The 27,584-nt window shown below is 33.7% G+C and overlaps 2 protein-coding genes across 3 annotated transcripts; one reads left to right on the top strand and one right to left on the bottom strand.

Moving 5' to 3' along the window:
* Window positions 1–508: 508 nt before the first annotated feature.
* On the top strand, window positions 509–12,657 carry LOC131060357 (FHA domain-containing protein PS1). 2 transcript variants are annotated; one of them, XM_057993535.2, is made up of 11 exons: window positions 510–953; window positions 2,522–2,670; window positions 4,066–4,200; window positions 4,360–4,437; window positions 4,714–4,842; window positions 6,463–8,493; window positions 8,617–8,745; window positions 8,834–9,634; window positions 10,710–10,869; window positions 10,984–11,354; window positions 12,259–12,657. In XM_057993535.2, exons 1-11 carry the CDS (start codon window positions 683–685, stop codon window positions 12,541–12,543), a joined length of 4,539 nt encoding a protein of 1,512 aa, XP_057849518.2. In that variant the 5' UTR covers window positions 510–682; the 3' UTR covers window positions 12,544–12,657. The 2 variants fall into 2 exon arrangements, with proteins under 2 accessions (XP_057849519.2, XP_057849518.2); XM_057993536.2 differs by lacking the exon at window positions 4,714–4,842 and having other exon boundaries at window positions 509–953.
* A 13,836-nt stretch (window positions 12,658–26,493) lies between these two features.
* LOC131060421 (B3 domain-containing transcription factor NGA2) lies at window positions 26,494–27,352 on the bottom strand. The gene has a single exon (XM_057993657.2). The coding sequence runs from the start codon at window positions 27,212–27,214 to the stop codon at window positions 26,681–26,683; it is 534 nt and encodes a 177-aa protein (XP_057849640.2). The 5' UTR covers window positions 27,215–27,352; the 3' UTR covers window positions 26,494–26,680.
* Window positions 27,353–27,584: the final 232 nt, after the last annotated feature.

Here is a 27,584-nt window from a genome sequence, read left to right as displayed (position 1 = left end):
AACACTATTAACACTATTACTCATAGAATAAAATTGCAAGAGTGACTATAAGTCATTGAGCAAGTCTATCCGAGTGTTGATTCTTATGTAATAATTCTAATTCTTATGGTGTGGTTAGTATAAGGATTGACTTACACTAAATAGACTTACTAATAAAAGATTCATTTATTTGAAATTAAGACCCCTCTTCTCACTAAATAAAAATATAGAAACAAATCATTAAAAAAATTGACTCGTCATAAAAACCATTATTAGAATGGCTGATTTAACAAGCTAGTGTAGTTTTTTCTCTAAAATTAATTACTAGGGGGGACCGAATTGTAACATTTATATTTATTATTATGCGATGATTTATTCAAGAAAAATTTACAAAATTGTCCGTTGGACACCTTCACGTTTTAACATAAAGATCCGTTCCGTCGAAACCCTCATTTTACTGGATACACTCCGACAAAATTTGGGGTCTTCAATATTAGACGTTGAAAGAGCCAACGGTCGTATATGAATTCAAATTTTAAATTATAATTCCGTTCCATTTGTTTGTACTCGCCAGCCCTTTCGCCATATGTTTAGAACAAGTGTACCGTACAGACTGAAAGCTTCCACAGTCCGTAATATATGAAAACATAATTGTTTTTTGTAGAAAATTCTGATACATAAAATTCATAGAAATTTGCGGGCCATGGCTGTGAAAGAAGAGGAAAAAGAAGCCTTCGTTCCATCGCTCTGTGTGTTCAAGAATGGAACTTTCTTGAATTCCATTTTCCTGAGCGATCCCGAATTGGAGGAAAATGAAGAAGAAGACAATGGGGTTACACATGAGAAAATACTGAAGATGGGAAGGCATCCGGATTGTGATATAGTTGTGGATCATCCCAGCATCAGCAGATGGCATCTGCAAATCCAACTTCAAAAGTCATCTCAGGAGCTCTTACTCACAGATTTATCTTCTGGTATGAAGCAAAGAAAATTCTAATTAATTTTCCCAATTGCTTGATATGGGAGGGCGAGCCTTCTTTGGCGATCATACTGGGGTTTCACCGTTCACAGGACTGGGGTGACTTCCCCTGTTTTTAGGTGTACTCTATGGTGCACCCCGATAAAATACCTTGCATGCCCCCTGCTAGAGAATTTCTTTAGTTTTAAACTCTGGTGTATCTGGATTAGCATATCAGACGCGAGCATCGTCAGCTCTAATTATAGAAAAATAATGCAGGTTTAGGGTCTGAAACTGTATTACAGGGTTTTAAGTGTAATTAAAAGATTCTTGCTAGTCTTGTCCTGTGATCCATGTTTATGAATGGTAAGCCTTCTCGTGGAGTTAGTGGAATTGAGATTATTAGGGTAAGGTCTCATGGGAGTCTTTAGATCTATTTTTCATGGAATAAAAAGAAATTATAGAATTATTTGAAATCTTTTTTTTTAAAATATCAGTCTTTATTTTCAGGATTACATATTTCAGTGGGTGAAATCTATCAGTGTAGGAATTTTTGTCTCTTGTCAATTAGCTAATATCTTGCATTCCCACCAGAAAAGAAATAGAAGAAAATGATGCTTATTTATTTATTTTTTTATCCACAACATTCTTTATGAGACCACCAGCTTCCATAAATTTCAGAGCTTAAACTTTTAAGCTAATCTGCACCACTAAATTCATAGGACCACAAGCTTTAAATATTCCTAAAAGATCTCAGCAGCACCCATTGAAAGTTTTTAGGAAGCCTCCTCTCTAAGACCTTACCCTTAGACTCTTACTGATGATGTGGCTAAGGTGATTTCTCCCCTAAATAAGTGTAACATATGATTTTCCAGATCCCCTAGTTTCTTAGCTTCTGCTGGAGAATGTCATGGCATTCAAAATATAAACTCTGGCGTCCTAACAAATGTGATTAGATTGCTCCTCAGATGTATCCCCGAAGACCCAGAATCGCTAATGGAGCATTTTACTTCACATAAATGTCTCCTAGCTCTGAGACTGGCTTTACTAAAGCTCGTAGATAGACATTTTGTACCTGAGCATCTCTGGCTCTGAATAAAAGTAAAACAATCCAGGTTTACAGAATTCAATTTAATTGATTAGGGTTTTAAAATAGGAATAAAAAAATGCACTGGTATTCCCATGTGAACCTTGATTAAGTAGGGAAACCCTTCCATGGGGCTAGAGGAGGTGGAATAATCCTTCTAGGATTAGGAAATAGGTGTAATTCTCAGTTCACCTGATCCCCTTGTTTCGACAAGCTGCGCTGGGGAATGTCTTGGCAGTAGCGCTTTGAATTTAGAAATACTGATAATTGTAGGGTGATTACTACTAGGATAAGGTACAACCCCAGCATAACCAAGATCCCCTGGCCTCTGGAAACTAGGTCATATTATTGGGAAAGAATTTATCTCAGTATTGATTAGCATTTAATCCATGGGTATTATCAAATCAAAATTTAAAAATCAAACAATGTACACTCAGATTATTGAATTCATTGTTGCAGGGTTAAAAAATGAGCTCTGATTTTGTTTTTGTTTGCAGTACATGGAACATTTGTTTGTGGACACAGAACCACTCCCAAACTTCCGATAACACTACGACTGAATGACACATTTAGGATGGGAGCTTCTACCAGGGTTTACAAGTTCCAGTGGCTTCCTTATCCATCAGAGGAAGAAGAGGATTGCCCGGTGGGTCATACAGTTCCTTCTTTTAAGTTATTTGTTATCATAGTTGGGTAATTAATCAAGTCTGGTGTTATTTTTTTATGAATTTTTAGATTAAATCTGTTTTTATTTTCTTTTGTTGATTAACTAAAATGTTTATTCGAAGGACCTTTTTGTCAATCATTAAATTCTCTTTGTCATCGTTTGGGGAGTATCCTCTTTTGTTGATTAATTTTTAGTCAGCATCTAATTCTGATCAGTTATGATTTCGTTCTAAGGTAGCTGTTATAGATTTGAGTAAATCCTTAATTATGTGTCATTAAATTTTATCCTCACATTTGTGGAAAAAATACATCTTGTATTTGCTTTTAGCTATTTCCAACCATAACTGAATTTTTATTTTAATTCTGCTGTGCGATTTTTTCCGCCCACTTGTAACTGAACCTTTTGATACCTTTGATTACAATATGATAACTTAGTTTATCTAAAAAATATAGACTTTTTAAGGCTTTTTAACAAGGTTTCTAGTTCAATGAGCTCCTCCCTTGTATAAGTTGTAAATTGCAATATTTTATGTATTCCACTTGTTTTGAGGAATTCTTCTAAATTATAGAAGCACAACTAGGTGTCGGTTTTTCTGTTCCCTTTTGAGTTATTTGTTATCATATTTAGGTAACTGATCAAGTCTGATGAATTGTCATGAACCTTGAGTTTAAAATCTTTTTTTTTTAATTGACTTCATTGTCCTTTTTCAATAATTAAATTCTGTTTGGAGAAGATCCTCTTTGTCATTGTTTGAGTATCCTCTTTTGTTGATTAAATTCTGCCCTGTGTTTTTTTTTGGCTCACTTGTAACTTGGAACCATTTGATACTCTGGACTACAATTTGATGACTTAGTTTATCTACAGATTTTAGACTTAGGATTTTAAGCCTTTTAAACAAAGCTTCTAGTTCAGTGGGGTCCAATATTGTATGAGTTGTAAATTGTAATATTTTGTGCATTCCACTTGTTTGGAGCATTTATTGCAAACTTTATTATAGAGGCATGACTAGATTTGGTTGCTTCAATTTAATTGTCCTGATTTTTTGTATATCTGTTGGCACATTTTTCAATGCTTTGTGGCTAAACAGATCTGCAGTGTTTTAAATCATTTTATTTTATTGGAAATTCAATAGGCACTCTTCCATAAATATTGAACTTTAATTGAAGAAATTTCTGCACTAACACAGTAATTTTTATCTTTTTCTTCCAAGGCCTCTACATTCCCATTGACTTGTTTTAAATTGTTTAAATTTGTGAACATTCTTCTTATATTCTTTCTATTAATATTGTCCCGTTTTGTGAAAGTTACTCTTTGGTTATTTTACATTTTTAAGTCAGCATGCTTATGTTTATTCTCAATGTCTTTGTTTTATAGACCCCAAAGTTTCTGCAAAGTGTTTATGGACCCAACAAACACGAGTGTGCATCTGATGGCAAAAACAAAGAACGAGACTTAGCAAACGAGAAGTGTGGGCAAATGGGAGCTGCTGGATCAAATTCTTGGAATATGGTACAACCTTGGTACCTCTATTATTACTGTCATATTATATAAAGACCACAAGGATGCTCTCTAACATGCTTTCCTTCCTAAAAAAATTCTCTTTTCTGTTTTTGTTGGAAATTTAAGCATTTATTGTAATACTAACCATAAATATAATACAAAAAATAGGAGTGCGGATATAGTGATGCAAACGAAGAACAAGTCTTCGAGGAAGAAACATATGACAAAGCTGTTGACTCCCCCATGGTATTAACAAGATCCCTTCTCTTCGACTTTGAAAAATCTTTGCAATCAAAAAGCCGATAAGATCCTCTCTCAATAGATTCTGTTTTATGAATTTCTTTGGTCTTTTTCATTTTTCTGTAGCATGTTCAAGCATTTTAATAAATATTTTGTCTCATACAGATCCCATAAACAATTTCAAACATGTTCTGGTTCCTGAAAACTTAATCTCTTTCTCATTATTTATTAGAAATTTGATGTGGTTTTTAAAGTATCACCTCTTGATATGCTTTCTTAAAGACCCCGACCTCATCTAGAATTGTTTCTGAACCCGATGAAATGAACTATGGATTTAATGATGAAAATGAAGAACAAGACTCAATAGAAGAGCGACATGCCAATGCTGTTGAATCCATCTCCAGGAATCTGGTACATCCATAAGCATTAATGTATTTTCTTTGCATAGGAATACTCTTCAAGCTCCTCTATTTTATGGCAATTGTGCTTTTTGATGTTTATAATAATGAACAAGCACTAATGTATTTTCTTTGCATAGGAATACTCTTCAAGCTCCTCTGTTTTATGGCAATTGTGCTTTTTGATGTTTATAATAATGAACAAGCACTAATGTATTTTCTTTGCATAGGAATACTCTTCAAGCTCCTCTGTTTTATGGCAATTGTTCTTTTTGATGTTTATAATAATGAACAAGGAAGGGGAATGTGAGGGATCTATTGAATCAAATTCTAGAAACACAGAACAAACATTACTTGTGTTGGTACTTTATTAAAAAAATCTCATAGAACACAAGAATACTCTCTAATGTGTTGTGCTTTCCCTTAACAAATTTAATTACATTTTTAAAGTGTTCAATTTAATTATTTATTCTGAATACGCCATTTTTGTAGACCCCAACCTTGTTAGACATTGTTTCTGAAAATTACAAACAAAAGTGTGGACATAACGATGAAAATAAGGAACTAGCCTCAAAGCGAAAGGAATTATTCAAAGCTGTTGAATTTATTGTCCTTAGCAACCTGGTCAAACTAAAACTATGATGAAATATTTTTGTCAAAAAGTCTACAAGGATACTCTCTAGTAGGCTCTGTTTCTTTGTTATAGTTTTGTGTAGTATTGTGTTCAAGAGTTTTATGAATATATTTATATCATAAGACCGCAAGGATTCTCTGTAATATGCTCTGCTTCCTCCAATGTACTTTCTAAAATCATCTAAAATAAAATTAAAGAAGTGATTGAACGCACTAACTTTTGACATGCCCTTTTAATAGAGCCTAATCTTGTAAGCCATTGTTTCTGATCCCAACAAAAAAAGTGTGGATTCACTGATGAAATCAAGGAACAATTCTCAAAGAGGTATATGATGAATCTAAAGTCCATCCCCTCGACTCTGGTAGAAACATGCGCACCTCTGCTTTCACTTTGAACTTATTACCTCATAAAGCATACCTGCTATTCTCTGTTTTATGACAAGTCTGTGTTATGTCTTCATCATTTAAATGCCTGCTGAAGTTTATTTGTTAAATAATTTTCCAAAAATGTCCTTTTCCTATCGAACCCAATCTTTGTGGATGATATTTCTGAATCTAAGAAACAGATTAAAACAAAGAACAAACCTTAACAGAAGAGGGACATGTGTCAAGGTCAGCTATTGAATCAAATTCTAGAATTATGGTACAATGATACAATCATTAAAAATATGGTACAATGATACAACCATTTATACCTCTGTTGTGACTTTCACAAAAAATGAACCCGTAAAGACTACAGGGATATACTCTTAACATACTTTGCTTACTAAAAGTTTCGTGGGACATTGTTTTTGTACCCACCAAACAGGTTTGTTGATTTAATGACAAGTGTTAACACTGTTGAACCTATCGTCCCCTAGAATTCAGTAAAAATGCTGCTAGGGTACTACTCTTACAGTCTCTCTTTTATGAAAATTATTCTTTGTCTCTTTTCGTTTTCTCTATTATGTTCAATTTATTTATCAATCATTTGCCTCATATTTCTTTGTTTTTTCCACAGACGGGGACTCCAATCCTTTTGGAGAATGTTTCTGAACTTGATAAACAGGAGCGTACATTTTTTGGAAAAAACAAGGAACAGGCCTTAAAGGAACATGAAAATGTTGAAGCTCTTGTGTCTGTTCCAAATAATACATTAAAGACCCCAATCTATTTGGAGAGTGCTTCTGAATGCAACAAAGGGAAGGGTTCATTTGCCAGTGAAAACAATGAACAAGTCTTAAAAGAACATGGAAATGTTGGTGCTACTGAATTAAGGATCCTGAACAGTTTGGAGAGTGTATCTGATGCCAACAGACAGGAGTGTGCATTTGATGGTGAAAACAAGGAGAAGGAACACGGTCATACTGAAGTTATTGAACCTCTCCTAAATAATCCGGTAAAGATTCCAATCCTTTTGGAGAATGTTTCTGAACTTGATAAACAGGAGCCTACAATTTTTGCTAAAAACAAGGAACATGCCTTTAAGGAACATGAAACCGTTAAATTTCTTGAGTCTGTTCCAAATAATACATTAAAGATCCCAATCTATTTGGAGAGTGCTTCTGAATTCAACAAAGGGAAGGGTTCATTTGCTAGTGAAAACAATGAACAAGTCTTCAAAGAACATGGAAATGTGGGTGCTCCTGAATTAAGGTGCCTGAACAGTTTGGAGAGTGTTTCTGATGCCAACAGACAGGAGTGTGCATTTGATGGTGAAAACAAGGAACTGTTCTTAAAGGAACAAAGTCATGCTGACGTTATTGAACCTGCCCAAAATAATCCAGTAAAGATTCCAATCTTTATTGAGCATGTTTCTGAACCCAAAAACCAGGCGTTTGCATTTGCTGGTGAAAATAAGGAACGGGTCTTAAAGGAACACGGACATGTTGAAGCTGTTGAGTCTGTCCTAAGTAATCCAGTAAATATTCCAATCTTTATGGAGCATGTTTCTGAACTCAAAAACCAGACACTTGCATTTTCTGGTGAAATTAAGGAACAGGTCTTAAAGGAACACGGACATGTTGAAGCTGTTGAATCTGTCCTAAGTAATAGGGTAAACACCCCAAGCTTTTTGGAGAGCATTTCTGAACCTAATAAACAGGAGGGTACATGTTCTGAACTCGAAAACCAGACACTTGCATTTTCTGGTGAAAATAAGGAACAGGTCATAAAGGAACACGGACATGTTGAAGCTGTTGAGTCTGTCCTAAGTAATAGGGTAAACACCCCAAGCTTTTTGGAGAACATTTCTGAACCTAATAAACAGGAGGGTACATGTTCTGAACTCGAAAACCAGACACTTGCATTTTCTGGTGAAAATAAGGAACACGGCCATGTTGAAGCTGTTGAGTCTGTCCTAAGTAATAGGGTAAACACCCCAAGCTTTTTGGAGAACATTTCTGAACCTAATAAACAGGAGGGTACATGTTTTCATGAAAACAAGGAACAGATCTTAAAGGAATGCGAACATGTTGAACCTGTTGAGTCTGTCGCAAATAATACAATAAAGACCCCAATCTATATGGAGAGTGTACCTGAATGCAACAAAGGGGAGGGCTCATTTCCTAGTGAAAACAAGGAAGAGGCCTTAAAGGAACTTGGGCATGCTGAAGTTATTGAACCTGTTCCAAGTAATCCAGTAGAGATTCCAATCTTTATGGAGTGTGTTTCTGAATGCAAAAAACAGGTATGTGTACATGAATTTGCAGGTGAAAACAAGGAACAGGTCTTAAAGGAACATGGACATGTCGAAGCAGTTACATTTGTCTCAATCAATTCAGTAAAGCGTCCAGTCATTTTGGAAAGTGCTTCCGAAATCATCAAACAAGAGTGTTTATTTGCAAATGAAAGCAAAGAACAAGCCTTAGAGGAACATGGATCTGCTGAAGTTGTTGAACCCAACCCAAGTAATCCAATAAAGACCCCAATACTTTTGGAGAGTGTTCCTGAACCCAACAAACAGGAGTGTGAAATTGCCAATGAAAACAAGGAACAGGTCATAAAGAAACAAAATTATTTTGGAGCTGATACACTTGTCCCCAGTAATCTGGTACAGTATTTATGTTTCTAACCTGTTATATATCATGAAAAATCATTCTCTTTATTTTCTTATTTGTTTGTTAGGATGTTCAAGTGATTGTAACTAAATTACTCTCTATGACGATTTTTATAGACCCCAATCCTGTCCGATGCCATTTTGGAACGCAATAAACAAGAGAGCAGTTTTGATAAAGAAAACATGGAACAAACCTCAATGAAAGAGGGTGATGTCAAAGTTATTGAATCAGAGCCCAAGAACCTGGTAAATCCATTAACACTATTGTTTCAAGAAAAGTGCTCTAGAATTTTCTAGTAGATGTTGGCTTATTCTAAATTTGTCTTTTCTATAGGATCAAGTTATGTTGGATGATTTTTCTGAGCCCAACGAACAGAATTGTGAATTTGTTGATAAAAATAAGAAACAATTCTTACTGGAAGAGGAGTATGTGGGACTTGTTGAATCAGTCCCATGGAAGCCTGTACAACCATCAGCACCTCCACTTCCGGAATCTCAATCTCATCTGGATTACTTCGCTGCGGTATCTGATGCTGACATGACCCTGGTGCTGGAGAATACGAGCTGTGCAAGGGAAAAAAACCTAGGTATAGGAGCTTCAAACCTTTGGTCAAGAAGGCAAAAAGATGGTAATCTTATCTGCTTGCAGACAGGTCGAATGGAAATGAATTTAAAACCTAAGAAAATGAAGGAAAACCAGGTAAAAATGACAAAGCAAAAACGAATTCTAAAAGAAAATTCAAGTGCTGAAATCATCCTTAAGGGAAAAAATGTGAGATGTGACAAGAAAAACAGGGTTCTTGGTGAAAAGAAGAGAGAGTCTATTTTGCAAGAATTGTTACCAGAAATTAGTGCTCATGGGTCCTCTTCAACTGGATTTAGTCCAGATGACGATGACTTTTATCCATCTGACAAGGAGAATTTGACTCCAAAAGTTTCATGCCAAGCTTCAAAAACAACTGCAAGGAAGATTGGTAGAGTGGACCAAGACACTCATCTTCTTCAAACAGATACAGGGAGGGCACCATTTCAATCTCTTTCCCAGAATTCAAGGGTGAACAGCAGACCGACCATAAGTTCTTCCTCGAAGAATACTAACAGAAGCATGGACAATCACCGGGGCTTACACTCTGAGGTAATTTTTCAACTTTTCCTTCCTATGAAGGTCAATATTAATGGGCCTGTTCCGATGTTATACATTTTCATACAGATTAGGAAATCAAGCTTTTCTTTTATTATAGTGTTGCATCAAAACTTTGTTTTGACACATCTGAGTTTTGTATTTTCCTGATGGAACTCGTACGCTTGCTTATAGCAACATGATGAGAGAATTTGGGGTTGCTCTGAATAACATGAACAGAATATCTTAGATCACTGCTTCAAACTGTATTTTTGCTGCATATCCCTTTTTTTATACATAGGGTCTTATTAGTTTGTTGTGTTTGTATATGGTAATCCATATCTGTTGCACAAATTCTGACACATAGTATATTTCTGTTTAAGCTATATCCAAGACTGGAACCGCTGTAATGTTTTCTGTTGTTACTGTAGAAAAAATATGTTTCCTTCTTCAGTTATATAAGTAAGAATGAGATTCTTATGGTAAGTTTTTCCTCTTCAGAAAGTAGGCCTTTAGTGCCAAGATTGTGATGACTCATGAAAGTCTGATAGAAACGCTTAAGTTGAACATTCCAGATACTAGGTGTTGTAAATGTTTGCTCTTCAGTTGACAGTTAATATATCGTTCCGTGTCCATCTATGCTGAATAAAATTTTCTTAAGATGGTATTGTGATCACAATATAAATTTTGTATACCGCTATCCATGTGTATCCTTTTCTGGACTATATTCATACTGCATATAAAGAAAAGCTGCATTGTAATCGCTTGTAATGTGTCAAATGAATTGTTTTATTGCCTCACCATCCAACTGATTGTTTTCCAGTCTTGCACGGGAGTTCTCCTTTAGCACACAGCTGATCTTTTGTGGTGTCATTAAAAATTTTGGAAGTTATATTTCAGGCACGATGTAGTGAATTTGTCAATCTGTATGAGACCTCTTTGTTTATGCTTCTACACAAGATTTCTTTTGTTTACGTATGCAAGGAGATAACCTGGTTTACTATATGGTAACCCTATGGCTTCAACGAGTAATGTTATGTGATCCACGTTTTAATTTAAAATTTTCACTGGCACTGGATGTTTCGTTTAGGTTCAGATGCCTGGAGTAGTTCAACATTCAAATCTGGCGGACTCAAAGACGAAATGGCATATGGTGGTAGATACTGGCTGTCTTATACATGACGAATCTAGACAGGCTTTGAAGCAACTGGAAGGCATCAAAGGGACTCAACTGATCATCCCTAGAATTGGTAAATTTCATTGTTCTTTTATTCAATGCGTGTGAATGCATAAATGTTTGTTAGTCAAAGTGATAGGTTTATTTAGTTGTACTTTTCTTATTTTTACATATCCTTCTTTTGCAGTTATACGAGAATTAGATTGTCTGAAACGCCAAAATATGTCAAAGAAAGGGAAGGAGGCTCAGGAGTTTTTGAGATGGATTGAGGAATGCATGATAAATAAGGGTTGGTGGGTTCATGTGCAAAACTCTGCAGAATGTTTTTCATTTGGTGTCACACCTCCTGCTTCTCCTCATTCCAATCTAAGTGGTGGCAGCAATGATGCTTCTGCTTCAGTTGCTTTCTCATCCTATGGTAGCTTTGCAGATGTTTTGTCACCTACTGCAGAAGATCATATACTTGAATGTGCTTTGCTCTATAAAAGATTAGCAAATGGTGGGCGTGTTGTTCTTCTCAGTAATGATGTTGCTCTCAAAGTCAAAGCTATGGCTGAGGTAAATTCATATGAAAGATTAGTTTCTTCATGCAAACCAAGAATTCCAAGCAGATTTCTTATCTCTGCCTGCTTATTTTTTTGATTCATTTCTTTGAGGATACCATTATGTTGCGAATTGCACAGTAAGTTGATTGCATCAGTTTGTTATGTGCTTTCTTGTTTCTATATTTGTTGTTAAGTTTGTTTGTTGACCGTGTCATACCCCATCAATAGGGAGACCTCATCAGTAGCCAGAATTGAATCATCTCTCTTTTTGGGTAGGTTTGAATCATGCTCTGTATCAACTATGCATCTTTTGCGTCATTTTATTTTGAAGTCTATTAATAGATTTCCTCAGGCTTTATTATTTAGATATAGAGAATGCTCAATCCTTTGTGGCAACTCTGATATCTCAACCCCAACATTCCTTTGGACTTCAGTATCTGGTAGGACTTTTCTTCACTCTCATCTTGGGTAGGATACTTTCCTTCTGCCACTCGTCAATGAATTTATCATCATGGATAATAATCCTTTGTGCCAATTCTGCATTATTAATAGCATCATTCAGAATTCCACGCGTCAAGAGTTCATCTTATCTACAAAAGAAGATCCAATATTATACCTACTGAAAATTTCTCAAATGACGTTTTCATATTTATATTTTAAATAATCTCTTTGAAAATACAGCAAACAGTTTGTATCATCAGGAAAAGTTATTGAATTGATTGTTCTAAGAAGCGCAAGGATTTTCTATTAAAATTTTATTTCATTGTCTTGGACAGAGAAATAACGGGTGATTAAATAAAACAGATTTGTTTCTCAATCACTGCATCTCTGTCAATATATTGGTATTTAAGCATTTTAATTTTTTAAAAGTAGCTTGTTGGATTTTTCTGAGCTATGAATTAATGTTTTTATTACAGGGAATGTTATGTGAAAATGCGAAGGAGTTTTGTCAAAGTTTAGTAAGTCCTTATTCAGAGAGATTTTTGTGGTCACAAAGCACTGCGCATGGCCACAACTGGACTGACATCAACAACAGCAATAGCAGGAAAACTTTAGGAGTCACAAGGAAGTTGACATACTTTGGCATGATGAGGAACTCTTTGCTTCGTGATGAAGAACCAAAAAAGAAGAGTAATGAGAGTGCAAAGGGATTAAAGCTCATCTTACTGCATAATTCTCATTATGGGCAGAAACACACCTAAAAGAATTAGGTTTCTTGCCATAGCTCGATCACAGCTTGATTAATCACTGTACTTGTGACACTTATGGACACAACTAGATCCAAGGGAATAAATCTTGTGTTGGAATAGTTGCAATTTTGTGTCAATCCGTTTCATAATTCTCATTATGATCAAAGTGTATTCTCATTGAACAATTAATTTATTAAATGATTTTGCCTTGTAACTTTCAGCACATTGCTGAATAATATTGTTTTAATTTCTCTTGGTATATAAGTAAATTGCTGCTTTTTTATGCTGCAAATTGCTAAAATAGTAAGGGTAATGTCTATCCAGCATTTTGGACACACATTTATCAACTAGCACTTGAACCTAAAGGAGGTTCAATGTGTCCAATAGGAAAGTAGAAAAGTAAAGGAGGTTCAATGTGTCCAATAGGAAAGTAGAAAAGTAAAATATATTTTGACATCTTACAATAAGTTATATAACAATACAAATATACACAAAAATCATGTATATAACAATACAAGTAACTATATCAATAAAATGCTTTGCTTGCTTTCAGATGGTGACAATTATAGAATTCTACTTGCAACCCTTGCTCCGTTGTTCTTAAAAAAGTTAAATCTGCTATCTTGAGCTCTTCTTTCTATGACTCGACCAAGAAACGTCTTCTGCCAACCAAAGAAGTAACCCCTCACATTTATGGTGTCCCCAAAATTCATAAGGCTGGTATCCCTCCCTCTACGGCCTATTGTTGACACCATATGCTCCCCGACTTACAAGTTAGCTTCTTTCTTGGCCAAAATCATCGCCCCTCTTTTTGGTTCTTCCAATTCTTTCATCAAAGATTCCTCTCACTTTGTTCAATTTGTTAAGGACAAGAAGCTAGACAATAATGACCTCTTAGTCAGTTTTGATGTTGTTTCTCTTTTCACCAAGGTCCCCCTTCTTGATTCTATTGAGATCATTAGACGTAAAACTAATGAGGAAATCTCCTCCTTAGTTGAATTATGTTTAAGATCTACATTTTTTTTCTTTCCTAGGCTCTTTTTATGAGTAGGTAGATGGTGTAGCTATGGGCTCCCCCCTCTCCCCCATTATAGCTAACCTCGACATGGAGCAATTTGAAGAAATTGCCCTCAACTCTTTCTCGCTTAAGCCTAGATGGTGGAAGCACTATGTGGATGACACTAATGTCTGTTGGCCCCATGGCCTGGATAAATTAGTAGAGTTCCATGCTCATCTCAACAGCATAGCGCATTGCATTTCTTTCACCAAGGAGTTGGAATCTGATAACCAACTTTCGTTCCTTGATTTTTTACTTATGAGAAAACCAGATGGCTCTCTAGGTCCGCGAGTTTTCCGCAAAGCCACCCACATCGACCTGTACCTCCCCTCTTCTTCTCATCACCACCCATTTCACAAAATTAGTGTTCTCAAAAATCTTGCCATTAGAGCCTATAGGATATGTGACGAAGACCACCTTAACCAAGAATTAAACCATCTTCATAATGTCTTTAGATTACATGTTTACTCTAGAAAGAAAATTGCTACAATTCTCAACCAAGCCAAATCTAGCTTCTTCTCCATCTCTAATTTGACCAAATCTTTGGACCTCCCATTTGCCTCCCTTCCCTATATTGAAAGCATTTTGCAAAAAAACGATAAGATCCTTCTTAAGAAAGGTATTAGATGTGCTTTCAAACCCTATTCTTTGTTGAAAAATCAGATCCCCTCCCTCAAAGACCCCAAAGACATATTACTTGACTTAGGGGTCTACTAGGTGGTTTGCTCATGTGGCACACCTTATATAGGTGAAACGGGTCGATCTTTCAATACTATAATTAAGGAGCATAGCGCTGACATTAAGCATGATCGTGTCCTCAAGTTTGCCCTCACCGAACAGTCCTCTTTAACTAAACATCGCATTTGTCTTGAAAACACCAAGATCTTATTCAAAGAAGACAACTTTGTCAAGAGGAAGCTCAAAGAAGCCATAGTAATCCATAATCATCCCTCCAACCTTAACGGGTGGAGCCTCAATCTCTCTTGGCATCCTTTGTTGTCCAACCTCAAAAGGCACCATCCCCCCTCCCTTAAACCTTAGGCCCCTAAATCCTTCCCCTGTCCCTCCTCTCCCCCCTTCCTATTTGTCGTGGTTACCCCCCCTCCCCCCAACCTCCAAGCTACCTCTACCTTCGTTTGTGTGGTTTTGTTTTATTTGATTTGGTCTTTTTTCCTCTATTTGGCTCGGTTCCCATTCTTTTTCTCTCACATTTTTTCCTTTCTTTTGCTTCTTGCTCCTCTAGGTTTTCGCTTTTTGTTGTCTTTTCATACCTCTCTTTCTTATTTTTGTTTCATCTTGTAGGTGTTTAGTTGTCTCTTACTTGGTTTTTTGTTTCATATTCTTGTTTGCTGTTATTTTATCTTTTATTTTTTCATTTTTCTTGTATCATTATTATTTTTATTACTTTTGTTATTATTATTTTTTCTATTTATTTAATTATTTAGTTTATTTATTTCTATAAGTTAGATTTTAGATTTTTAATCTTTCCTTATTACTATTTGTTGTTGTATTATTTCTTTCCTTTTTATTCTATCTACTTCATATTCATTTGTTGATTTTTATTTATTTATGTTTTTATTTTTACATTTTTCTCTTTTTCTCTTTTCTGAGTTTCGTGTTTTTATAGTTCTCTCTCTCTCTCTCTCTCTCTCTCTCTCTCTCTCTCTCTCTCTCTCTCTCTCTCTCTCTCTCTCTCTCTCTCTCCTCTCTCTCTCTCTCTCTCTCTCTCTTCTCTTCTCTCTCTCTCTCTCTCTCTCTCTCTCTCTCTCTCTCTCTCTCTCTCTCTCTCTCTCTCTCTCTCTCTCTCTCTCTCTCTCTCTCTCTCTCTCTCTCTCTCTCTCTCTCTCTCTCTCTCTCTCTCTATATATATATATATATCTTGTTTTTATAACTCATTTAATTTTTATATTTGTAGAAATTATATGTATATATATATCTTGTTTTTATAACTCATTTAACTTTTATATTTGTAGAAATTATATGCTATTTCTTATATCTTATAACCTTTGTTATTCATTTATTTCTTTTCTTATTTTTATATTCTTATTTATTTGTGATTTTTGTTTTTCCTTCTTCCCTCCATCCTACCTTGGGTTCCATGTGTAGCCTCCCCTTTCTCCCCTCCTCCCCTCTTTTTTAGTTAGTCTAGGCCTGCAACTAACCATTTTTCTTCTCCTTATGCACTCTTTCATCCTAATGATGGATCACGAAGTGTGGTTTTAGATGCAAAAATATCACACAATCGAATCCAAAATTACAGAAATCAATATGGATTGTAAAAGTCTAATATCATTAATATAAGTAACAGTTTTGTTTGTGTTTTATATGTGGTTTGCCTTAGGTTTTATCCCATTAACTATCTTCTCTACCTGTAACTTAATCTACTCATTTATGCTATTAAACATGTTATAAGAGAACTTCCCTAACATGGAAACATTGAATTTTAAGCACAAGAACTCTTGTCTTTTGACTACTAACCAAAACATCCATATTTTAGGGGAACTCTTTATCTACTAACTATCTAGGGGAATGGAAACATATATTGACAAAAGGAATAGGATTAAATGGACCCCATGACAATTTTTCAAAATTCATATATTTATATTTTAATAATTAATATCTTAAATTATTATGTGACAATTTTTATTTTTATTTTTATTTTTTTTAACTATCATATTATATTTCATTCTATGTATTTTTGTTATTCAATCAACAAAAATGTTAAATTATATTTTTTATTATAACTCTTTGAATTTTGTGTTAATTTTTTCAATTTGATACTAGTTGTGTATTTATTTTTAAATAGGCAATAAAACTACATATGTAATATCAAGAAGCTTTAACATTTTTTCATAATTTTTTGTTGTTGTTGTTTTCAAATGGTAAATATATTATCTAAAGTTTTAGCATTTGCATCGAAAGGAAAATCTTATTTGAGAGACACCTCATCTCATTCCTTGAGTCCATCTTTTTTAAATTTTAAATTCTTTATTCATCTTTATGACAAATAATGTATTCATTCTATACAACCCGATTACACATGATTCTAATATATGATTTCTATTCTAAATTATACATTGGACTTTTATGATAAATCTTCTTAATCATATTCTAGAAAACTTGTTTAAAATAAATAAAATAATAAACAAGAGACACAATTGTCAAGTTATTCTAATAGTGTGGTTAGTTTGGAGTAGATAAAAGTAGAGATGAAGATAGAGGGGGAGAGGAAGAGGGAGAGAAATAGATAGAAAGAGGTAGAGGGAGATAGAAATGGAGAGATAGAGATAAAAGAGATAAACAAACAAAGAGGAAGAGGTAGAGGGAGAGATAAAGATGGAGAGAGATAGAGAGAAAGAGATAAAGAGATATACAAGTATATAGGGAGATTTAGTGAGGAAGAGATAGATAGACATAAGGGGACATGGGGAAATAGAGAAAAAAAATAGAAAATGAAAAACACTTTTTCTTAATGATAGAATGTTCAAACTCTTAAATGATTGAGTACCATCCGTGAATTAAACTAGAGAGAGAGAAAAAAAGAATATGAAAGACACTTTCCTTGACATTGGAATATTCAAATCATAATGACCATAATCATTTGTGAAAAAAGAATGTCATCTTCATCATTGACATTGATTAATAATTCAAAATATATTATTGTACATAAATTCAAAATTAATAGGAAATAACCATAATCAATACTCCTTAAAATCAAAGCTTCCAATATATATAAAAAAAATTGAACACCATCATTAAGAAAATATAAAATTTCAATATTAATTTCAAAAATTTAAAATAGTTAAACAAAAAATTAAATAAAAGAGTCAATGCAATCTTATAAAAATAAAGATATTTTTATTTTAAAATTAATTGGCTAATTATCCACACTCACAACTCATAATTCTTAATGGAACTTAAGACTTATATCAATCTTAACAAAATAATGTTTAAATGTATTTATTTAAAAAAAGAGGAAAAATAAAAGCTACATATATACGTTATTATATGATTATTTCAATATAAATAAAATTAATTTTTCTTAATTCTATATGTACTTTAATTTTAATATTATTTTTTCTAATGTTCAAACTCTTAATGATTGTATGAAAAACACTTTCCTTAACATTGGAATATTCAAATTATAATGACCAAAATCATTTGTGAAAAAAGAGTGCCTTCTTCACCATTAATATTCATTAATAATTCAAAACATATTAATGTACATAAATTTAAAATTAATGGGAAATAACCATAATCAATACTCCTTATAATCAAAGCTTTCAATCATATGAAAAAAAATTGAACACAAGCTTCAAGCAAATATAAAATAGTTAAATAAAAAATAAATACAATCTTATAATGTATTTTGTTAAAAATGAAAAAAAAAACAAAAGCCACACACACAAACACACATACACACACACACCTATATATATATATTGGTAGGTATAGGCCGTAGCCGTAATATTTTGAATTATTATTATTATTATTTTGTTTGATTAGATTGACCCAAGATCTTCCCCATTATGGAAGGCCAAGAGTCACAACTTAGAATTCCAATTTAGATGTCCCTATTGGGAATTGAACTTGGGTCTCCACAGTGAGAACCCAGTGTTTTAACCAGTTAAGCTCAACCCCTTGGACATATATACATTATTATATTATTATTTGAATATAAATAAATAAAATTAATTTTAATTCTTTTAAATTTTTATAAATTCTATATGTTCTTTAATTTTAATATTAAAAGAGTTTTCAAGCAATGGATTATTTTAAATGGTTGTTAATGGTGCCATGTTTGCAATTATTAGCTGATAGGCTTTAATTATGGGCTTTTTAGCCTGGAAAGTTCATTTTGTTGTCAGATAGTTATTAGCCTGCTTGCTTCTTCCAAGCAGGTAGACAACCAAAAACGAAGCGGGCCTGGTGGCATGCAATTTTTTTTGCCAAAGGTCTTCTAGCATGGAAATTCAGTTGCCACGTAACTTGTGGTTGTCGTGGGATCATATATAGTAGAGTAGCAACTATTCCATCCTCTAGATCCGAAGAAAGGATAACCCCAATGTAGGTCCAATGACAAACCCTCATCTTGAAAGAAGGAAGGCTAAACCCCCACCCTCCATTTATAGACGAAGGCCTAACCCTAAACCCCCACCCTCTATTAATCAAGCATACTTGATCCAGTAAACCCCAACCTATTATTGATACCAATAGTTATATTCCTAGATATTCTTTATTTCTAGACTTCCCTCACAAGAAGAGACGTTCCTCCCCCTCTTTTCCCTTTTATTCATACAAGAAATAACATCACCTATCCTCTCAAGAACAATCTTATCCTCTTTGCTCGACTTTGAACCTCCTTATTATGATAACCCTACCAATCTTGTCTCTACTCCCTCCAACCATGAGGCTCATGGGATATTATTTGTTCGTACTAGAGTTAATAGAGGGGGAAGCAAAGAGATCTCATGGTGTAGAACTAGTAATAGAAAGATGAATTCAATAAACTTATGATAGAAAAAGGTAAAGAGAAAGTGAATGAGATGGGAGATTTATATGTTTAAGCTAATATCCCAAAGTTCAAGGGCCTTTGCCCTAGCTCTTTTGATTTATTTACTAATATTTATTTCCCTTCCTCTTCTCTTGAATTTGTGGCTTTTATTATGAGCTTGTTGACTAATGAATCTAATAAAACAAGCAAGGATATCAACACATAACATAAGATTATGAAATGGTTCTTTATTGTGTTAAATAAAATGAGTTGAAGAGAATGTTAATGACTAATAATGATGTTTTTTAGGAAGTAAGAATACTAAAGGATGAAATCTCAAAATGACATGATATAATTAAAAGGACTGAGAAGGACATCGACAAAATCAATTTGAATGCGAGGAGGATGGTGGATTTCAACAAGGCCACCATTAGAAACTCCAACAAAAGTAATCATATGTTACAAGAAAATGGGATCCAATTACCACATATCCTCAACCCTAAACACTATACAATAAACCCTAAGCCCTATATCCTCAATCGTATACCCTAATGATCAACCCTAAACCCTCAACTATCAACCTTATACCTTAGAGGGGAGATAGAGGTAAGTAGTGAGAGGAGAGAGAGGGAGTATAGAGGGAAGATGGTAGAGAGTGAGGATAGATAAAAGTAGAGAGGGAGGGAGGGAGAAGTAGGTAGAGAGAGGGGGAAGATAAAGAGAGAGTGAGTGGGGAGATAGATGAAAAGAGAGAGGGATAGGGGAGATAGAAAGAAGTAGAGTGATATGTACAGGTAGAGAAGGGGAGAGAGAGATGGGGGAAATATAAAGAAGTAAAGAGAGATGGATAGGTAGAGAAGGGGGGAGAGGGATTGAGATATAGATATGCATAGAGAGAGGAAATATAGAAAGAAGTGGAGAGAAGAGGGTGGGAGGGAGAAAGAGAGAGGATGTAAGAGAGATGTATGTAGATAAATATAGGTAGGTAGGGAGGGAGGTAGAGAATGGTATGTAAAGAGAGATAGAGAGAAGTACATGTAGATAATTAGAGATAGGGAGGGAGTGAAGGCAATTGTATAGAGAGAGAGGATATAGAGAGTAGAGAGTCAAGGATGTGAGATAAAGGTAGATAGATAGGTCTAGATTTTTTGGGAGGGAAGAGAGTGAAATAGAGAGAGGTAAAGAGGGGATAGAGGAAGAGTGATATGGAGATACATAGGTCTAGAGCTTGAGGGAGATAAATAGAGTGAGAAAATGCTAATAGAAACCTATTGATTATTGAAATTTGACTAAGTTTGAAAATTTATAAAAACTTCTAAAATATAGAAGCTTGTTGACGATTGAAATTGACTGTATGAAATACAACTTTAATGTTAAATTTCATGTATATATAAGTCATTTTCAATATTAAAACAACAATCCAAAACAAAATGGGACCCCATTTTGTTTTTGAAACAAGATCCTATTTCAAGAAATTTGAATTCCAATGCCAATTTGTGCTATGGGTCTCAAGTTGGAAAGAGGCTTAGGGAGCTTGTCCCTAGCCTTAGACCTAACTGGTAACTTGAAGGTCATGTCAATGCCACTAGAAAAGAGCGACTTTAGACATGTTTGAATACATTTTTTGCATAATTTTTTAATGAAATTAAAACCCATTATAGAGGAGATTATTTAGATTTCAAATATGCAATTTTTTTTACAATTGGATTAATGTTTCTAATTTTCAAGTCATTTTTAATGAAATTGATCCATACACTTGAAATAATAGGTTTTCTTATTTTTCTAATGACTTTTTATTTTTTTATGTTTTTTGAAAACAAATTATATGAAAATAATCTACAAACTATTATTTTCAATTTGAAAAATAAGATTCAAAAAATGATAAGTTCAAGTTTACTTATATTTGTCATACACAAGGGGTTTTCAAAACAACAATTAGGACCAATAAAAATTTAATAATTAAAAAAATGTTTAGAAAAAAATTACAAAAAATATCCTCAACAATCTTTAGTTTCTTACTAATATTTTCCCAAGAGGATTATAAAAAAACTTATTTATGTCAAAATATGGTTGTTTTACATGTGCATGGTATGGTCCTGAAAAAGTGAATTTTAAACAGTGGTTTTTAGACATACCTATTGAAAATCAATTTGTATCATTTGGTTATTAAAATAAATTACACATTTGGAAACTAAACTATCAGTACTACATTTCATATTATCGACTATTTTAAAGATTCAATCTTGAAGTGCTTTAAATTTTTAGGTTAATTGTGATTAATTCTTGCACACACCCTCCCAACCTTAATCCTCTTCTTCATGGATATTCTCTGCAATTCCAACTTTCTACATGTAAGTATTCTCGCCGGGCCCTACTCCCTATTTCTTGTTTGAAAAATGATCACGGGCTTTCTATTCTTGAACCATGCCCACTTTCCCTCATTTCTTTCTATTTTCACTTTCTCCCATTGTTTCCTTTGTTCTTCTTGTTGGGAAAAGGACACATCCTCATCTAGGTAAATGTGTGTGCCTCTAAGTAACTCTCTATTTTTTAGAATCACATTCTTAGCCTCTATGTTTCTCAAGATAACTTGTACATTCCTATCTCTTCCTCCAACTATCTTCTTTCCAATAATGTTTGCTTGCTAGATATACTTTGCCCACTTCAACTTGTCTTTAAGGAAGTCCCTTGTTAGAATGTTGGTTCTCTCCTTCTCACCAATGCCCCTCTTACCTTTAATTATATTGTTTGTAGTATTTCTTTGTTTTTTGTTTTTTCCCTTTTTTCCCCCCTTGACTTGCTTTTCAATGATTCCTTAATCCTTACTTGATGATCCACTTATCACTTGTGACCATGATTTGACCTCTTCTATCTAGTCTCATAACTAATTTTCTTTTATCCACATATTTTTAATGTTGATTAGATCTCCTTTATATGCATTATATCCTCTCCTCTCACCATTTTTGGCCTCTTAGTTACAACTATTTTAAGTTGATCTAACTCTTTTTTTAAAGCAACCAATTCTTGTTGTTCTCTTTCCATGTTATTCTATAGATACAAGATTTGATCTTGGAGTATTTTATTTTCCTTTTCCACCTTGCAATTGAACTCTATAACTTATTTTATCTTGCTACTTTCATAAACCTTGGGCTTTGTTTCTACAACTTCGAGTCTCTTTTTCATTCTCACGTTCTCCTCCACATATAACTTTGATGACCATATTAGTAGTGTTGATGTGGGCCTATCTATATCTTGGGACACTTTCTCATTGACCTTCTTGTTTATAGTAAGCCCTTCTATTTTTCCCATATTTTACTCGAGGCTCTCCATGCCTCCTATTAGCTTTCCCTCTCCTTTATTTTCAACTTGTTCAATTTGTTCTCCTTTCTACAATATCTTACTAGATATCTTTGTATTATTTCTATTTATCTTTGATAAAATCATAGTGATTTTTTTTTTAGTTTGTCTCAGTTTTTGAGTCTGTCTATGTCTTAAGATCCCTTTATATTGTTTTGTATTATGAAGATCATCCTCCCCTCTATGTTCAATGGATTCATTGTGTTTGGGTTTTCTTGGGGGAATCTTGTTAACAAAGAGCCCCAAGTTCCTATTAAATCCCTTGTGTGGACACTAGGGTAGGAAGTTGCTAGTCTATTCGTCAATTGAAGAGTGTGATTCCATGATGATCCTAAACCCTCTTGACATAGAAAGTTAAATAGACCCTTTAGCTATATTTGGGATTCATTTGTAATTTTGGTGTTGCTCATTGTACACTCCAATACCCCCAAATGTTTTGGAAGTATGTTTTCTTTTGGTATATTTGTGTCTCTTCTATAGTGAGTCCTTGACACACTAGGTCTAGGTTTTCCTTTACACACTCATTTTAACTTGTATATATTAATCTATTGTGGATTGATGTAGAAAACACACAAAAATTTATGAGGTTAGAGAAGTAAAGGAGATGCCTAGGTGTACCTAGCTAGGTTGAGGTCAACTATTCACTTAGGAGACATTTTAGTATTGTAAAGTTTGATTGTTCATCCACAACATTTCACTACTACATGATATAGAGGAGAAACAAAAAAATATTAACTAGCCAATTCTATCTTGGGAAACTTTTGTTAGGGGAGAAGGGTTAGTAGTGGGGAGAGTCCAATTGTTGGCAAAGGGTTATAACATTTAGTCTTTCTATATGTGTGTGTGTGCGTGCGCGCACGCGTGTGTGTTATGTATGTGTGTGTGTGTGTGTGTGTGTGTGTGTGTGTGTGTGTGTAAATATAATTAGTTCACATGTAAATAAACAAACGATCAAGATGTATCATACTTGAACACATGACAACGTATACATGTTATATAAAAAACATAAATACATTCATTAACAAGTGAAATAAATAATTTTTTGTTTCATATTAAATATCATAACCATCCATTTGTGTTGGATATGGAAGTTAGAGATAACAAAAATTCATGTTTAACAAAAGGTATTATGATTTTCTAGGTTGCAATTAAGTTATATTTACATAAAAATATGATTGTTTATCAACAAATGATATTTATTTGTTCAACTACTAGGGATACCATGATTAAGTTTTGGTTGTATCTTTAAGAAAACAATTTTTGGACACTTCTCACTAGACGTGGTGATGTGACAAGTTGTTTGATGAGACACGCTTCCAAAACTTTGTTATAGATAAGATACGAGGCCAATTAGCATTCCCCTAATGATTTGTAGGATAAATTTTACTCCTTAAATATTATGAGGATGACGTAGATGTGTAGTAATTCGTTAAAGAATATATCAATAAGTACAATGACTATTTTAGACATTTGCAAGAGCATCTCCTAAGCAATATGAAGTGTTAAAAAGGGTGAAATTTTAATGTTATGTTTTACTTCAAACTAACTTATTAACACAAATTAATTTAATTATTTTCAATTGAAAGTGAGAAACTTTTTCAATTGAAAATGTCTACTAAACACATTTGTGACATAACTTTAGAACTAATTTAAAAAAAATATTAAAAAACTTAATGTTTTCACAATTCCTATTTCAGCAAATAATATTAAAAAAAAATCTAAAAATACACTTCAATATATATGTAAGTGTATTTTTTAAACATATATTTATTAATATTTATATCTTTTTCATTTTACACCCAATATAACTTCCTCAACATTTTGCATGCAGGGAGTGAGGCTACTCCAAGCCTTCCTTTTGGCACAGGCAGGGAGGTTGCTGGGAAAGGTTGTGGAATTTTTCTATACATCTGTCAATTGCGTTCGCTTGAAAGTTACGAATGATTTATTAACAAATTCAATTTTGTTTATATTCTGAAATCTTTGCAGTCCATGACAGCATATTTCTTTCAGGCATGTTGTCGAACAATTCATAGTTCACGTGCCCTGTCTGTGCTTCTAGATGTAAATGTCGTGTTCCAATATCGCAAGGGAGCGAGGATGTTGGCAAAGCCTATGGAAATTGGCTGTGCACCTGCCGATTGTATTTGCTTTTGAAAATTTCAGAAGCCTCCTAAATAATTCATTTTGTGAAAATCTGTAATTATTGCAATCCGTTTTACAACATTTATTTCATGATTCTATCAAGATATCCACCAGTTTTGTCTATATTTCAACATATTGCTTCAAAAGCCTTCTGAATAATTCATTTTGTGAAAATCGGTAATTATTGCAGCCCATTATACAACATTTGTTTCATGATTCTATCAAGAAATCCACCAGTCTTGTGTATATTTCATCATTTTGCCTGCAGGGATTGAGGCTACGCCATATCCTGTTCCAAGGCTTCCTTTGGCACAGGCAGGGAGCTTGCTGGCAAAGGTTGTTGAATTTTTCTTTACATCTGCCAACTGCTTTCGCTTGAGAGTTACTAAGGAACTCTGAAATATTTGCAGTCCATGAGAACATTATTTTTTTCAGGCATTTTTTCGAACAATTCACAGTTCAGGTGCCCTTTCTGTGCTTATAGACTTTGTGCAAGTCTATAAAGTTTCATATTGGTAACAATTGTGAAATAGAAATCAGCTGCTTTCGGAATAGACTGTAATTTTTTGAATCAACATTTCAGATCACATTCAGTGATCTATTATCAGGATGTAATAATTAGAAAGCAAAACGTTATATTCTGATGATGGATCACTAAATGTGATCCACAATGTTAATGAAAAATATTACAATCTATTTCGAAAGCAGTTGATTTCTATCTCATGAATTGTGAAAACCTAATATCAATTGTTGATAATGATGCTATGAAAACTAAAAATTTTCTAAGATAATCACACAATTTTACAATTTTTCTTTTAAGATGCGTTTTGCCTTTTCAAAGGCAAGGCCATGGTATTTTGGCTTCGTTTGCTTCTCCTTTTGGAGTGAGAGTACTAACGAAACCCAAATGTTACCCTAAGTTCCCAGATTATAGAAGCACAGACGTTCATACTGTATTTGGGAACAAACATAATTTACAACACTGTTTCATTTCAAAGGATTTGGGTTTTAAAGATTCCGCTCCATCAAAATCCTTGTCTGCGAATTATGCAGTGCAGTCTTACACATGGATTGTCTACATTTTCATACACATTTTGTAAGTAAAAATATCAATTGTTTCTTAATTAAGACAATTGAAATTTTATTTAAACATATTAGCATTCGGCACGTGTACAACATCTCACATACATTGAAAAATTTGAGCTCTCGGATTTACAAAATTGTCGGAGAATGAATAAATCATAACTGAATTGATACAATTCATGGCAATTTCCTTCACCCTTAACCCAAAGAGCAGAATAAATAAATAAAATATAATATACAACACTGTTCCATTTCAGAGAGTTTGGGGTTTTAAAGATTCTGATCCATTAAAATGCTTGTCTTATGGCAAGTTATGCAGTCTTACACATGGATTGTTTACATTTTCATACGCATTTTGTAAGTAAAAATATCAATTCTTTCTTAAGTAAGACAATTGAAATTTTATTTGAGCATATTACCATTTTGCACACAAATATTGTTACGGCACATAGGTGCTCAACATCTCACATGCATTGAAAAATTTGAACTCTCAGATTTACAAAATTGTCAAAGAATGAACAAATCATAACTGAATAGACACAGTTCATGACAGTTTCCCCACCCTCAGCCCCAAAAGCAGAAAAAGGGAATCAAATATAATTTACAACACTTTCATTCCAGAGGGTTTGGGTTTTTAAAGAGTCTGCTCCATCAAAATCCTTGTCTTACTGCAGTCATACACATGGAACGTCTATATTTTCATACACATTGTGTAAGTAAAAATATTAATTGTTTCTTAAATAAGACAATTGAAATTTTATTTAAACATACTATCATTTTGCACACAAATCATGTTATGGCACACATGTGCTCAACATCTCACATACATTGAAAAATTTGAACCCTCAGATTTACAAAATTGTCAAAAATGAATAAATGATAACTGAATTGACACAGTTCATGAGAGTTTCCCTCTACTAAATTAATACATGGAAAAGATATTGAGTTAAAAAAAAAAGAAAAAGGATGTTTTTGAGGATAGCCTCAATTTGAGGTCAATCCCCTACTTTTCTTTACTCTTGATCATACCACATTTTTAACCACGAGGTTCTGAATTTAAGGTTCTCCTCCTTTAATTCTTCTATCCATTCACCATTTAACTTCTCTGAGCGCTCCATTTTTGGCTTTTTATACTCTTCCCCACACAACATTTCTGGAGAGGCGAGTTTGAGTTTAAGGGGTTGGTCGCAGCTTATACATAGTTGTTTGGTGTCACTTCTTACATAAAAATTAAAGACATCGCCCATTTTCAATTGCCTCCGCTGTACAAATTGACTCCATCCACTCTTCAGCTCGTAGCACTTGCTACTTTTTAAGAACTTAAGCGCAAAGCTTTCCTCCTGGTTTGAATCAATGTCAAAACCTCGTAGCTTAAGGTCTTTATCCTCCTTAATGTCTTCTCTCTCTTTGCTTGTATACATCGGCAAAATATATGCTTCCGCTTTTGCTTTCGGAATTATTACCCTGCACAACTTATTTGTATCACTAGTGCACAATTCTTTTGAAAACAGGTACTGAAGATTACCAAATTGATTTCTGTTTGCCATTATTTGATAGAGAGATAATGTGCACTAAGTACTTCTCACTATAAAGACTTCTGAGCTTTACAGAAATCGAGCTTAAAATAAATCTTCTCACTATAAAGACTTCTGAGCTTTACAGAAATCGAGCTTAAAAGAAATCTCACATAGAAGTCTCTTTATAGAGAGATACTTTTGGAAAAGAACATGATCTTAATCCTAAAAATATGGTATCGCTTTTTATATAAAAAAGCATAAATGTCTTAATTTAGTGTATTGACTTCTACATAAGCATTAAATTCTAAATTTAGCAGCACTGTATTGAAATTTTTAGCCATTTTTTTTTTAACTAAATAAAAATTTAGCCTATATTACCTTTGCAAGTTATTTTAAGTAA

The sequence above is a fragment of the Cryptomeria japonica genome, chromosome 4 (assembly GCF_030272615.1).
Source record: "Cryptomeria japonica chromosome 4, Sugi_1.0, whole genome shotgun sequence".
Taxonomy (NCBI): Eukaryota; Viridiplantae; Streptophyta; class Pinopsida; order Cupressales; family Cupressaceae; genus Cryptomeria; species Cryptomeria japonica.
Note: the sequence above shows the minus strand (reverse complement) of the source record. Positions and strands in the feature narration are given on the sequence as shown.